Source organism: Periplaneta americana, chromosome 6, assembly GCF_040183065.1.
Source record: "Periplaneta americana isolate PAMFEO1 chromosome 6, P.americana_PAMFEO1_priV1, whole genome shotgun sequence".
NCBI lineage: Eukaryota > Metazoa > Arthropoda > Insecta > Blattodea > Blattidae > Periplaneta > Periplaneta americana.
In genome coordinates this window covers 5,300,001-5,316,529 of record NC_091122.1, presented here as the reverse complement: position 1 = coordinate 5,316,529, position 16,529 = coordinate 5,300,001, and the positions used below count along the sequence as shown (strand labels likewise).

Here is a 16,529-nt window from a genome sequence, read left to right as displayed (position 1 = left end):
AAATACTAGAAGAATTTTAAATTTGGAAGAGAATGGAGCGTGTGAAGAAAGAATAATGAGAAGAGATCGGTGAAGTGCTTTATGTGGAGTGTGGTATTGTACGGGGGCAAAAATATGGACATTACGACGAAGTGAAAAGAAACGACTAGAAGAATTGTAAATACGGAAGAGAATGGAGCGTGTGAAGAAAGAATAATGAGAAGAGATCAGTGAAGTGCTTTGTGTGGAGTGTGGTATTGTACGGGGGCAAAAATATGGACATTACGATGAAGTGAAAAGAAACTACTAGAAGAATTTTAAATTTGGAAGAGAATGGAGTGTGTGAAGAAAGAATAATGAGAAGAGATCAGTGAAGTGCTTTGTGTGGAGTGTGGTATTGTACGGGGACAGAAATATGGACATTACGACGAAGTAAAAAGAAACGACTAGAAGAATTGTAAATGTGGAAGAGAATGGAGCGTGTGAAGAAAGAATAATGAGAAGAGATCGGTGAAGTGCTTTATGTGGAATGTGGTATTGTACGGGGGCACTCCACACAAAGCACTTCACTGATCTCTTCTCATTCTTTCTTCACACGCTCCATTCTCTTCCATATCCACATGTCAAATGCTTCTATTCGTTTCTCTTCACTTCGTAGTAATGTCTATGTTTCTGCGAGAAATCCAAAGAGTATTCCGTTCTATAGCATGTCAATGTGTATGATGAGTGACTATTTTTTTCTATTAAATTGTGTATGTATAGGTAATCACATTTGCTAATTTTTACGTTGCTTTTTTTTTCAAGGACAAACTAGGGGTTTCTCTGAATTTTAGGGGGATTTCTTATTCCTTGGTTGGCAACACTGCTGTGCCAACATAATGCTTCCCAACGTAGGCATGAATTTTAGTTTCGGAGGGGGGGTTGCAAGTTTTAGGAACATCACTTGGCAAATTTGCCCATAACTTGAAAGTGGTCATGTGCTGAAATGTCCACACCTGTGGAGTAACGGTCAGCGCGTCTGGCCGCGAAACCAGGCGGCCCGGGTTCGAATCCTGGTCGGGGCAATTTACCTGGTTGAGGTTTTTTCCGTGGTTTTCCCTCAACCCAATGCTGGGTAACTTTCGTTGTTGGACCCCGGACTCATATCACTGGCATTATCACCTTCATATCATTCAGACGCTAAATAGCCTAGATGTTGATACAGCGTCGTAGAATAAACCAATAAATAAAATAATGTACTGAAATGCGCGTGGAAGTGTTGAATTAAGGCCTTTTGCCAGACTTGCCAGGCGTCCTGGATTAAGTTATATTTTGTCCCGGAATGTAAAAAACAAGGATTCAATTCTTTGCCCATTTCTGTAAAATTATCTTTAAAATTCTTTATTCAGTTTTTCAATGCTCTATCCAAGCTTTGTTCCATGTCGTATTCAACGCCGCCTGGTACCTTCTATCGGGCTGTATTACGATAAAAACGATAGTAATATAGGCCTAGTTTAGTATGTACAGGGATATCATTTTATTTTTACTTCAATTTTTATTGTACCTGAGTTTTTGAATGCACTTCACTCCCACCCCTTCTACTAAGGAAGTTCCAACTCCACACAGAACCAAGACCGCAGATAGTAAGCAGTACTGAGTTACTTAGTATAGTACGTTCCAGAAATATGTTCGCGTTTTCCAGTGACGAAAGAGCTTTCAATATTGTATCATATTTTCGCACAGGTACTGTCCGTTTGCCTACGTCGCATCCCGATTTCCCCCACCTGCTTCTGCTCGCCCCTCTGTAAAAGCTGGGCTGTCTTAGCTCTTTTCTGAAAACATTAATTTCTCTTAGGAATTGGAAGTTTACGTAATGTTATACAGCTGTTTAATTTAACTTAAATAAAAGGGCCTCGTTAAGTAATTAACTGTCACGTGATTTCCCCCCTTTCTACAATCCTGCGGCATAACCACTTGGACGGACAGTAGATAGCATGTCTGAGTAATTTTATATTTTCGGGTCGGGCAGAAGTGAAGATTGAATTCACAGTATGTAGAGTAGGTACAGAATTATTTCAACATGAGTTACTAGTACGAAGGACGAAACTGGCAATTGGAATTAGATGCAATAGTTTATAGTGCGATAATATGCACAAAAGAACTGAAGCCTGTATCGAAATGAACGGCCACCATTTTCAAAATTGTGTTTAAATATTCATATTATGATTATTTTTCAATTTAACTTCTTTCTCTATATTGTACGCTAATGTGCTGTAGACAGTATAATATACACTGCATAATGAATACGTTCGCATGGATAACTCACTTCGTGAGTAAAAACACTTATTCTTAATACAGTACTGTACTTTGATTAAAGAAAAACCTAATGAAAATTATCAAACTCAAAATCGTGATATTTCCTAGTTTACGTAAATGGATGAACTACTTTTCTTCCTTCCTATACCTAGTAGAGTGATTTGTGTTTTACGCCAGTATCATCGAACTCCAGTCTTGGAGGGGGGAGCAAGCGTTGTTTCCGGTTCTCTAAAGGTATAGACAGGTTAATAATAAAAATGTCAGTAAAAATAAAATGATGTCCCTGTATTAGGTATTAGACAGTATCTTTCGTCTTTACTCTGTATGGAAGTTGGAAGTTCATTTATTTATTTATTTATTGTTGCTAGTAAGTTTGAAATGAATACAAGTTAATAAATACAATGAAAGATAAACTAGCCCACTCCTGAATGAGTAAGACTCGTGCTCAGGAGGGGATTCCAATACAGACAAAAATAAAATTGAAATTGAGAGTGAATACAGATTAAATAGTGTTTAATATGTTTAAACCCAAACTATAAATCCAATACAATTTTTTTAATTTTTGTTTATTAATTTGGAGAGAATTCGTGGTTGAAATATTATTAGAATAAAATTTGTTTAATAATCTGGGACCTTGACTCATGCTATGATAAAAACCTGCATTGGTTTTTACATTTTGGTTCAGACATACGCAGAGAATTCATATTTTTAGTTGTATATTTATATGGCCGGGAGGAAAAAGGTCTTAAGTTAATTTTTTTGTGAAAATGAGATTTTTATATATTCTGAAAGCGGAAACAATTCTCTACAATCTGGTAAAAACGGCTAAAGTCAAATAAGACTCCTGACTGGATTTATAGAGCGTTACCAAATGTCCTAAGTACTTTTTGAATCGAGCACACACAGAATAAAGGACTTAAGAATATTTAATACTTTATTCCTTACAAACATCACATGTTTACTTTCCACGCTTCCCTATTAAAAAGGTCTAACTTGTATTTTAGCTATTTTATGACATACTGATGCCCTTTCCTTTTAAAACTTACAGCACCAGGGTAAACAGTCCTATAATTGTTTAAGACCCATTTTGCATTCCTAATAATTTACATTTCTCATTTATTTTGACATGGAAAACTTCTTATGTTTAAATAGTCCCTTTTACTCAGTTTGGGTTAGAGTCTTAAAAGGGTTATTTTAGGAAATAATAAAGAAAATTGTTAAATGAGCAACGTTACCTATTTTAGAAGAAATATAAAGAAATAATATCTAGGAAAAACCTCTTAATTAAAAAACTCTATAATTCATACCAATTTCAATTCTTTCTACTGCTCTCCTGAAAAGTATAAACTTTTTACTTAAGACCTTTTTCCTCCCGGCCACAGATGTATATACCTTTCAAAGTTATTAAAATTTCTATGGAAATATAACTATATTTATCATGTATACATGCATTTTTTCTATAGCCTATAGATCTGGCTGTAATATAGCATTATTTTTCCAGAATCTATCAATAATTCAAAGGAAATTTCATAATGTAGTAAAAAAAGTGACAGAATGAAGTTTAGGTCTTATAAAATTGGTTGAAATACATAAAACGAATAAAATCAGTTGTATTAGAAATTGAATTAATTCAAATGTGTAGCCACGTTAAAGTACGCAGTATCATCACGTGTCCTGTATTCATGATGAGACAATCTGGCAACCCTGTCTTTCGCCGGTGGGGGGGGGCAGGAACTAACAAAAAAAAAGAAGCAATAATAATTATAGTCGCGTCGCTGTTATTCCCGGCGTGACTCCTCCTCTTTGCTTACGTCTTAGGAAGTGAAGGCTCTATAAAGTCTAGGTAGGTAGTATCGTTCGCCATTTTTTTCTTTCGTTGCCTAGCTACCAGACGAGGAATCTATTTGCTACACCGTTAAACATTATCATGTCGTAGCTCTTATGATAATAATTCAAACGCACTGTAATTCAGCAAATAATTGAGCGGCAATTAACGTCCTCGTGTGCTTTCTGCGAACGCCAACGAAAGAGCCAAAATGGCGGGCGATTATATATTAAGTATTTATCCAGCCTTAGGAAATGCTTTACATCTTCATCAGCGTATCACAAGACGCACACGTTTAAATGTAGCCGATCTGCAACGTGATTGGCTGCCGGAATTTAGAGCGACGGGACTATAGATGCTACCTAACAAGACGATAGACTGTGTATGTAACATGGGACACGGAAAAATGAAATTAATTAAAGAAATAAAGCTTCCATTCGTTTATATTTGTTTTAAATACTAGTATATGTTAAAATAAGCATTAAGTTATGTAAAAATGTCAGTACTGTTGTATAAAACATGATGAATATGAACTATCCGTTATGTGTAAAATTGTCCCATAAAGCTGGCGTGGAGTATTGTTTTTATATAAACGGCCTGAATTTAATAGGGCTGCAAGTAATATTCATGAATTAAATTCTAGGAATGCGTGTTCCACTAGGTTTTCTAAAATGCTTTAGATCAGAGGTTAAATTGATCCTTGTTCTAGCTGAACTTGGAATGTTGTGTTGTATAAAGTCTAATCTGAGATTAATTTGTCTCAAACTAAAGTCAACTTTGACTGAAGAAAATCTCCGATTAAGTTAGATGATCCATTGTATAAACCATTTAATCTTAGATCAGAGGTTAAATTGATCCTTGTTCTAGCTGAACTTGGAATGTTGTGTTGTATAAAGTCTAATCTGAGATTAATTTGTCTCAAACTAAAGTCAACTTTGACTGAAGAAAATCTCCGATTAAGTTAGATGATCCATTGTATAAACCATTTAATCTTAGATCAGAGGTTAAATTGATCCTTGTTCTAGCTGAACTTGGAATGTTGTGTTGTATAAAGTCTAATCTGAGATTAATTTGTCTCAAACTAAAGTCAAGTTTGACTGAAGAAATATCTCCGATTAAGTTAGATGATCCATTGTATAAACCATTTAATCTTAGATCAGAGGTTAAATTGATCCTTGTTCTAGCTGAACTTGGAATGTTGTGTTGTATAAAGTCTAATCTGAGATTAATTTGTCTCAAACTAAAGTCAACTTTGACTGAAGAAATATCTCCGATTAAGTTAGATGATCCATTGTATAAACCATTTAATCTTAGATCAGAGGTTAAATTGATCCTTGTTCTAGCTGAACTTGGAATGTTGTGTTGTATAAAGTCTAATCTGAGATTAATTTGTCTCAAACTAAAGTCAACTTTGACTGAAGAAATATCTCCGATTAAGTTAGATGATCCATTGTATAAACCATTTAATCTTAGATCAGAGGTTAAATTGATCCTTGTTCTAGCTGAACTTGGAATGTTGTGTTGTATAAAGTCTAATCTGAGATTAATTTGTCTCAAACTAAAGTCAACTTTGACTGAAGAAATATCTCCGATTAAGTTAGATGATCCATTGTATAAACCATTTAATCTTAGATCAGAGGTTAAATTGATCCTTGTTCTAGCTGAACTTGGAATGTTGTGTTGTATAAAGTCTAATCTGAGATTAATTTGTCTCAAACTAAAGTCAACTTTCACTGAAGAAATATCTCCGATTAAGTTAGATGATCCAAGTTCAGTTATTTCTTTTCTGTTTGAAATATACTAGTGACACCTACGCAAATATAATAACCATTGTTATTAATATTAATACATATGATAGGTACATATATATATATATATATATATATATATATATATATATATATTTCAATTTCTTGCCTTAATACACAAACAATCTTATATTTTATAAGGCTCTATCGTGTTCAGCAGTATCAAATAACATAACCTACAATTATATTATGTTTATAACAACCATTAATTATTAATGGATATGACAGGTACATTCATAAATTTTCAATTTGTCGTTTTAAAAAGCTTTATTATATTTAGCAGTATCAAACACCATAACATGATAACAATTTGGAGAACAGTCAACCTTCTTCTTATTGTCCGCCATTATTTACATTGCACAAAACAAACCAGTGTCTCCAACAGAGTGTACGGAAAGTCTCCAAAAAGTAGTTGTAAAGTCGCTAGATTTCTCATTATCAACAAAGAAAGGTTAAATTTTGTCACTATGGGGTGCTGAAAAGGTCGCTAAATCCTTATTTAAGCAATATAACAGTTAAAAGAAATTGTTGTTGAAAAAGAGTTAAAGTCGCTAGATTGGCAACACTGAACAAACTTGTACAACGTGTTCCGCGCATCACATATTTCACCTGTTTATGCGATGTTGCCAAATCCTTTTCACGTGAACTTAGATTGCATTTGAACCAAGGTAATTTGATCGCATAAAAGTTTTATACAATAGAAGAAGTGTCTGAACTCGGTTCACTTTTCGATCTTCGATCAAAGTTGATCTTTAGTCAGGGAGTTTTATACAATTGGGCCTTAGAGTAACCATTATTTCTCATTATCAACAAAGAAAGATTAAATTTTGTCACTATGGGGTGCTAAAAAGTTCGCTAAATCCCTACTTAAGCAATATAAAAGTTAAAAGAAATTGTTATTGAAACATAATTAAAGTCGCTAGATTGGCAACACTGAACAAACTTGTACAACATGGTCCGTGCATCACATATTTCACCTGTTTATGCGATGTTGCCAAATCCTTTTCACGTGAACTTTGATTGCATTTGAACCAAGATAATTTGATTACAGAAAAGTTTTATACAATAGAAGAAGTGTCTGAACTCGGTTCACTTTCCGATCTTCGATGAAAGTTGATCTTTAGTCAGGGAGTTTTATGCAATTGGGCCTTAGAGTAACCAAACATAGTAGTTTTAAATTAGTCTGGTCTGGTTATTGCCCTCAACATGGGCGTTGTATACATAGTTTTGGCACATTGGAGATGTTACTGTCCAGTACACGGCGAAATATATAGAATTGTATTTCTCAATACAATCACCCTGAAAACCTCCAGTCCTTCTCATTTATTCTTACGTCCAAAGCTAATTATTCCTCCAGGACCGAGGAGGTTGAGCTTAGAGCCTCCCAATTTGAGTGACAGAAGTCCGTCCCTACTTGCCAAAGACACCCCCGCATCTACTCCTGCGATGTTGGCCCCCACGTTAGCAAGGGAATCTCCTCCGACTTTGGCCTTCACTCCAGCGTCCACTCCTAGGACGCGTCCTCCAACACCTGCGCCTAGTCCTCCGCCCTCCTGGATGCCGATTCCTGCTTTTGCAGAAGCGACGGGCCCAAGTTTCGCTCCAACTCCAACACCACTCTGCCCTACTTTTGCTCCGACACCAGCGTCTACACCCAAGACTTTTGCTCCAACGTTTGCGCCTAAATCTTTCTCTTCGAATCCTATTCCTCCTCTTGCGGAGGCAACAGGACCGAGTTTAGCTCCCACTCCAACACCACTCCGTCCTGCACTGGCTTCCATACCGGCATCCAAACCCAGGACATTAGCTCCAACATCTGCACCAAGTCCTCGTTTCTCCTGGAAGCCGATTCCTGCTTTTGCGGAGGCAACAGGGCCCAGTCTAGCTCCCATTCCAACGCCACTCCGTCCTGCATTGGCTTCTACACCGGCATCCAAACCCAGGACATTCGCCCCAACATCTGCGCCTAAACCTTTCTCCTGGAAGCCCATTCCTGCTCTTGCAGAGGCAACAGGGCCGAGTCTAGCTCCCACTCCAACACCACTCCGTCCTGCATTGGCTTCCATACCGGCATCTAAGCCCAGGACATTTGCTCCAACATCTGCGCCTAAACCTTTCTCATGGAAGCCTATTCCTGCATTTGCGGAGGCAACAGGGCCGAGTCTAGCTCCCACTCCAACACCACTCCGTCCTGCATTGGCTTCGACGCCGGCATCTAAACCCAGGACATTTGCTCCAACATCTGCGCCTAAACCTTTCTCATGGAAGCCTATTCCTGCATTTGCGGAGACAACAGGGCCCAGTCTAGCTCCCATTCCAACACCACTCCGTCCTGCATTGGCTTCTACACCGGCATCCAAACCCAGGACATTTGCTCCAACATCTGCGGCTAAACCTCTCTCCTGGAAGCCTAATCCTCCTTTTGCGGAGGCAACAGGGCCCAGTCTAGCTCCCACTCCAACACCACTCCGTCCTGCACTGGCTTCTACACCGGCATCTAAACCCAGGACATTCGCCCCAACATCTGCGCCTAAACCTCTCTCCTGGAAGCCCATTCCTGCTCTTGCAGAGGCAACAGGACCGAGTCTAGCTCCCACTTCAACACCACTCCGTCCTGCATTGGCTTCGACACCGGCATCCAAACCCAGGACATTGGCCCCAACATCTGCGCCTAAACCTCTCTCCTGGAAGCCGATTCCTGCTTTTGCGGAGGCAACAGGGCCCAGTCTAGCTCCCACTCCAACACCACTCCGTCCTGCACTGGCTTCTACACCGGCATCCAAACCCAGGACATTTGCTCCAACATCTGCGCCTAAACCTTTCTCATGGAAGCCTAATCCTGCTTTTGCGGAGGCAACAGGGCCCAGTCTAGCTCCCATTCCAACACCACTCCGTCCTGCATTGGCTTCGACGCCGGCATCTAAACCCAGGACATTTGCTCCAACATCTGCGCCTAAACCTCTCTGCTGGAAGCCTAATCCTGCTTTTGCGGAGGCAACAGGGCCGAGTCTAGCTCCCACTCCAACACCACTCCGTCCTGCACTGGCTTCTACACCGGCATCCAAACCCAGGACATTGGCCCCAACATCTGCGCCTAAACCTCTCTCCTGGAAGCCGATTCCTGCTTTTGCGGAGGCAACAGGACCGAGTCTAGCTCCCACTCCAACACCACTCAGTCCTGCATTGGCTTCCATACCGGCATCTAAACCCAGGACATTAGCTCCAACATCTGCACCAAGACCTCGTTTCTCCTGGAAGCCTAATCCTGCTTTTGCGGAGGCAACAGGGCCGAGTCTAGCTCCCACTCCAACACCACTCCGTCCTGCATTGGCTTCGACACCGGTATCCAAACCCAGGACATTCGCCCCAATATCTGCGCCTAAACCTCTCTCCTGGAAGCCTAATCCTGCTTTTGCGGAGGCAACAGGGCCGAGTCTAGCTCCCACTCCAACGCCACTCCGTCCTGCATTGGCTTCTACACCGGCATCCAAACCCAGGACATTCGCCCCAATATCTGCCCCTAAACCTTTCTCCTGGAAGCCCATTCCTGCTCTTGCAGAGGCAACAGGACCGAGTCTAGCTCCCACTCCAACACCACTCCGTCCTGCATTGGCTTCTACACCGGCATCCAAGCCCAGGACATTCGCCCCAATATCTGCGCCTAAACCTTTCTCCTGGAAGCCCATTCCTGCTCTTGCAGAGGCAACAGGACCGAGTCTAGCTCCCACTCCAACACCACCCCGTCCTGCATTGGCTTCTACACCGGCATCCAAACCCAGGACATTTGCTCCAACATCTGCGCCTAAACCTTTCTCATGGAAGCCTATTCCTGCATTTGCGGAGGCAACAGGGCCGAGTCTAGCTCCCACTCCAACGCTACTCCGTCCTGCATTGGCTTCTACACCGGCATCCAAACCCAGGACATTTGCTCCAACATCTGCCCCTAAACCTTTCTCATGGAAGCCTATTCCTGCATTTGCGGAGGCAACAGGGCCGAGTCTAGCTCCCACTCCAACGCCACTCCGTCCTGCATTGGCTTCTACACCGGCATCTAAACCCAGGACATTCGCCCCAACATCTGCACCAAATCCTCGTTTCTCCTGGAAGCCGATTCCTGCTTTTGCGGAGGCAACAGGGCCCAGTCTAGCCCCCACTCCAACACCACTCCGTCCTGCACTGGCTTCTACACCGGCATCTAAACCCAGGACATTCGCTCCAACATCTGCACCAAGGCCTCGGTTTTCTTGGAAGCCGATTCCTGCTTTTGCGGAGGCAACAGGGCCCAGTCTAGCTCCCACTCCAACACCACTCCGTCCTGCACTGGCTTCTACACCGGCATCCAAACCCAGGACATTTGCTCCAACTTCTGCACCTAAACCTTCCTCCTGGAAGCCCATTCCTGCTCTTGCAGAGGCAACAGGGCCGAGGTTAGCTCCCATTGCAACACCACTCCATCCTCCATTTGGTGCAACGTCAGTATCGAACCACATGAGATCGTCTCTAGCACCTGCACCGACACCAGTCCGCCCCACATTTCCAGCATTGCTTGCGTCCACTCCCGGGACACGTGCTCCAGCTCCAGCTCCAGAAGTTCCATGTGACTCAGAACCCATCCATGCCTTGAAAGAAACGGACACGTGTTTTACTTATGGATGTAAATATGAAAATATGATTTTGGAGTAATGGCAACATGTAACTTATTTTTAGAATCTATACTAATAATAAATCTGTAGCCGAAATTTTTCTGGTAATTTTCGATTTTCCAAAAATAATTGGTCCTAATATATATAATTAACCACCCTGAAACCGAAAATCGCTTTTTGGAATTTTTGTTTGTATGCCTGTCTGTCTGTCTGTATGTTTGTTACCTTTTCACGCGATAATGGATGAACGGATTTCGATGAAAATTGGAATATACATTAAGTTCGTTGTAACTTAGATTTTAGGCTATATGGCATTCAAAATACTTTATTTAAAAGGGGGGTTATAAGGGAGCCTGAATTAAATAAATCGAAATATCTCGCTTATTATTGATTTTTTGTGAAAAATGTTACATAACAAAAGTTTCTTTAAGAATAATTTGCGATAAGTTTTATTCCCTGAGAAATTTTGATGGGACTGATATTTAATGAGATAAATGAGTTTTAAAATTAAAATAACTGCCATCTAAGGCCGTGTAATGAAATAAAAAACAAATGACTTCGTCTATAAGGGGCCTTGGACAGCAACAATCGAAAGCTATCAAAGATAGCCTACAGAGAATGTTTCTGTGTTTGTATGGAGTAATATCGGAAGCTAAATTAACCGATTTGTATAATTAATTATTAATTCACCATTGGAAAGTGTAGTTTCTCTAGATGGACATAATGCTATAATGTTATTACAGTAACTTCTGATATAATATAATGTAATGTAATATAATATAATACAATATAATATATAATATATGTAATGTAATATTATATAATATAATTTAAGTTATTTGAAGGGTTCACAACCATAGTGGGCCAAACGCCATTTACTGAATACGTAGAAAACAAGGGTTAAAATTAAGTTATTGCCATAATTCAATGGATACCTATAACAAGTAAAATAAAATATACACATTAAATCTAAATGATGTCAATCTTCATTAAACTATGGTTGCATGTAATAAAAATTAGAAACATGTTAAAGGAATTGTCATTGCACCAAATGAGTGTCTCTGGACCAAAATGATCGCATTTTAATTATTTGGATGCAATTTTGAATTAAGTAACATATTAAACGATTTATCCTTCTATCAAACACGAATGTTCCCTGGATCAAATGTCCTATTTTAATTATGTAATTACTTTATATTTATTTCTAACGGGTGCAGCGGAGCGCACGGGTACGGCTAGTTCTTGAATAAAGCATGGCACATTTTGAAGGATAAATTAAAGCTATGGTGTTAAATGAAAAAGTTTATAGAATGCACTTTTGTACTCATGTCACTAACTGCACACTATTAATTGACGCTAACTAATTGAAGTTAGTTCCCTTGCGAAGTGATATGTCGATTTCAATGGTCTTGTCCCGATCACTTATGTTATATTGTATATTTATACACACACAGACAGAAGACACCAGAGGTCTTCATCGGACATTTTCGCTCGAGCGCCAAGTAGTTCATAGCATAATCCGATAGGTAGCACACTTGCATTATGGGTAAAATTGTCGCGAGCGATAAATCCTCGAACGGTATAAGCCGAGCGTTAGGCATTCGTTCTTGTTGCAGTGATGAACTGTGTAGTAACATCATAGATGTTTATCATTTCAAAACTTTGCAGTGTTGAACTAACCTCTCCATAGTACAACTACAAAACTTTCTTTAAAATGTAATATAAATGTCGTAGGTAAATATATATATTTTTTTTCCACACAGGAGTGATTTTGTTTTTGCCACATCTGATAGAAATGTTATGTTTTATTTAACGACGCTCGCAACTGCAAAGGTTATATCAGCGTCGCCGGATGTGCCAGAATTTTGTCCCGCAGGAATTCTTTTACATGCCAGTAAATCTACTGACATGAGCCTGTCGCATTTAAGCACACTTAAAGGCCATCGACCTGGTCCGGGATCGAACCCGCAACCTTGGACATAGAAGGCCAGCGCTATACCAACTCGCCAACCAGGTCGACCATCTGATAGATGTTATTGGATGTAAATGAAATTATTATAAACGGAGAACACAATCACGATAATGCAAGAACCGTATCAAGTTTTCTAGTAATAATAATAATAATAATAATAATAATAATAATAATAATAATAATAATCTCTAATAATTAGTGTATCAATGTTTGCGTCTGTAACAGTTGTGCAGCATGATTATTCATTTTATTATATTTTCTGTGACGTTATCTCTGTACTAATGTTGTTATTAATCTACTGCTATATCAATAATATTTTGTAAAACGTTTCTACATTGTCGCAGTATATAGGCGGAACACTATGTATGGACCTATCATATTATATATGTGGTAAATCAAATATTGAATAATTATTAATTAGCAATAATAACTGTATATCGAAGTTTTTCAAACTATTTTATTTACAACTTCATGTTCCTGTTTTGGTACGTTCCATTGACTGTTCCATTAAACGTTTGTCATAAACGCAGAAAATAAAGCCTTATTTTTACCGTGTGAGCAAAACATATGTGTATCTTATCTGTCGCCTTCCATACAAGATAAGACATGTCGGTGAGATGACCTTGTACTGTGCTTCTATTTATTACGAGCGTATCACGACCGATCGTATCCCACTCGAGGGTGCGACACTCGACCGAGTTCAAGCGAGCGATTTAACTCCAATGCAGCATTCTGACAGATACACACAGGGTGGAAGTGAAAAAACTCTGAAAATTGAAGTAGTTAATAGAATATAGTGAATGAAATAAAAAAAAATGTAATTCGTTTTGTAATTAGGTTGAATTTTTCTGTAGTTTGACAGCAGCAGATTGCTGGCTCACGTATAAAAACACACACACACACTCGGTCTGAACAGCAGAGTTATGTTCCTTAATCACTGCATTAGGGTTGCCTGACATTCTAATTACAATTTTTTTTGTGCTCTATCCAAGGAATAAGGTGTTAAAATGTGCACAGTTGTATTACTTCCACCCTGTATATACACGGTGAATCGTAAGTAATGTGATTAGTAGGGCTAGGATTTTGATGACCTATAAATCACGAAACAATGTCCCAAAAACAATGCATTTATGACCTAAAAATCTTTCAAAAATGCCCTAAAAATTGATCTTACATAATTAGTTTAGTAGGAAAAGAGGTTTTGTACTACTTAATATTTAGACTAATAATTAAATTAAATTCTGGTACCAACATTTAAGATTATTTAATTTTACATAATTTTTTGTAAGTAGTACCGTACACCTTAATTCCATGTAGCCCACCACAAGGCCACTCTTATCCGGAACTAGCAGGTATAGAGGAGTCTATATTGAAGGGGTGGTTGGATTGGTCCATTACATAGGGTGTACTACGTTAAAATAGCAATATTTATGTACAAAAACTATTAAAATATTATACAAAATAATGGGTATTAATGTACAAAATATGCAAAGAAAATATCGAAGGATATAAACATTCTTTTACATAAATAATGAGGATTTATGGCCAAAATTAAATGAAAATGCCTAAACAATTACCGAATAAAACAAAAGATGCTCTTATGAGATGAAACAGGCAAAAAATGCAAAAATATGTCTTAAAACACTCAGTGTATCACATAACATATAAATACTAAAGCAGCTATGTTTCTGGCTTACTAGAAAAAAAAATGCAATTTCATCAAAATCCTAGCCCTAGTAATTAGTTTTAGAGGGGTTATGGTTTGAGATATTTCAAACAGAAAAAAGTGTAACATCATTTTGCTCGCTTTTGGTTCCTTTTGGAGATAAAAATTGTTTTATATGAAACATTTGACAGCAAGTTTTCAGAAAGCCATCGATTGTATTCGCAAAATACTCAGTCAATTTAAGAGAGCAGTGTATTATGATGTTAAATTATTTTAGTTTTATACTTTAAACTAGTAGCTTGTGCAGCAAATGCTGCAAACTAAGTTCATTAGACGTTCAAATAAAAATTTTTCAGATTTATTTTCAACGAAGAATACCAGACATTTTGAAAGTTATTTGCTTCCGTAATAATGAAACATACTCCCTCTGAATGGTTTTTATGCCAAATACGTTTTCTTGAACCTATCCACTTTCAGTTTTTGAGTTTCAACGCGAAAACGCAAGTAACAATGTCAGGACGATCAGCGGGTTTTTCGTGTGGGAGTAAACCAATAGCTATTTCAGGTCATTGTGGATTGTAGGTGAAAGTTAAAAAAGTCAGGTTTGCTATGATTTCGAACAATAGACATAGCATCTTGGTATAGCTGCTGCATGTAGAGCTTGAAATGTAGAGGGTAAAATCATTTTATCTTGCTAAGAGATCTTGCTGAAATGATCGGGAGACTACAACATTTTGTAGACCTCTTATTTTATCAATAAGTAATACCTTTTGGTCTTTCCTTAGGAATTATAATTTTTGCGCTCTCTCGAGTCAATACTGAAGAGAATCACGCATATAAATATCTACATCACATCGCCATTAAGTATATGAAAAAAACCCAACCCCACTTGATTAATAACTATAAAAATATTTTATTTTTAATAATATTATCTTACGTAAGTTTTATAGTTTTCAGTAACATATACTACATAGCCAACACTCAGTAAATAAAATTATAGAAATGAAGATCTAATTTAAGATATTCTCTACACCTACTTATATAAACCCAAAACGTTTCACTTCCATATCATCAATATAGCATTAATATGTATAATTAATGAAAAATAGTCACATCATGGCATTAACTATAATAATATTTCATTTCTAATGGTAATAATGTCATCAAACCACCTCACGTTTTGTAGATTTTAATATCCAATACACAGCTGTACTCAGAAAATTACACACCGCAGAATCAGACTTATGAATTATTTTTAGTAGGTCTTGAAGTTTTTATTAACCAATTGAATTTGAGCTCTAAATATGTCAGCAATCCTGCAGGTCATGGCCTTCGTGTAATAGCCTATTGTTTATTGTAGTGTGGTGTTTTGTTTCATTCTGAAATGCATTAGTTCTCAAAACTGACGAAAGATGGATTTTGGAAAATAGGAAAATTATGTAGGAAAACTAACGCTTCACTGAAAGTTTATATTTTTCTGAAAATCCTTGGATGCCAAGCTTCAGAATGACGGGTCATTCATTAAAATCCGTTCAGCCGTTTTCCCGTAATTTCCATTACCAGTTCAAATTATAATAATAGAAGAAGATGTGTAGAAATTTGACCCGAAGAGATGTAACTTTTTGTTCTGAAAAGAAATTTTTCAATATTACATCTGTTTGAATGAAATTTCTGCACATTTAAAGGACAAAACTGAAATTGTTTAAATTATTTATTATCATAATTCACTGCTTTCTTAAATTGACTGAGCATATCGAGAATGAAATCAATGGCTGTAAAAAACCATGATATGAAATGTTTCATATATAAGTTTTTATCTCGAAATGGATGCAAAAACGAACAAAATTGTATTAGTTTTTTTATATATATCTGAAAGAAACCCTCTTGAAATTAATGGCATTACTTACGACTCACCCTGTATATTATTTGTAGCCACAGAGGAACAGAATTTGGAACTGCTTTATAATAAGTATATCTTGATGACGTCACTTACATTAGGGCCTATATACAGCGATAACAGTCTCACGAGTGCAGCTTTATTCAGTATGAGTCCTTATCTGATAGATCGATGAATCGTGGCTGATATCATTATGTATTGAAGCTGATCACAGATTTAGGCATTTAAGAATGATTGCCGGATTGTATGGAAAGATGAAAAGTTCATTACAGAATATTAATTTGTTCCCTGCACCGAGTATGGACACTGTAAAGGGATTTGTGGTAAAACAAAAATTGACAGAATTTGAAATACTTATTATGACAAGACTATGGGTAAATTTCTAAAATACGGAGGAAATCCTGGTTCCAAACCTCGACTTTTAAGCCGCGATTGAGGTTTTAA

General features: G+C 37.8%; 1 protein-coding gene across 1 annotated transcript in view; it reads right to left on the bottom strand.

Annotated features, from left to right (window-relative positions):
• Positions 1 to 6,056: 6,056 nt before the first annotated feature.
• The window catches only part of LOC138700913 (fibroin heavy chain-like), a 19,784-nt gene continuing 9,311 nt past the window's right edge, over positions 6,057 to 16,529 (bottom strand). The window contains exon 2 of the mRNA XM_069827334.1: positions 6,057 to 10,526. Within this exon, the coding sequence (XP_069683435.1) occupies positions 7,227 to 10,526 (3,300 nt within the window). The 3' untranslated portion in view covers positions 6,057 to 7,226. The remainder of the gene's footprint in view (positions 10,527 to 16,529) is intronic.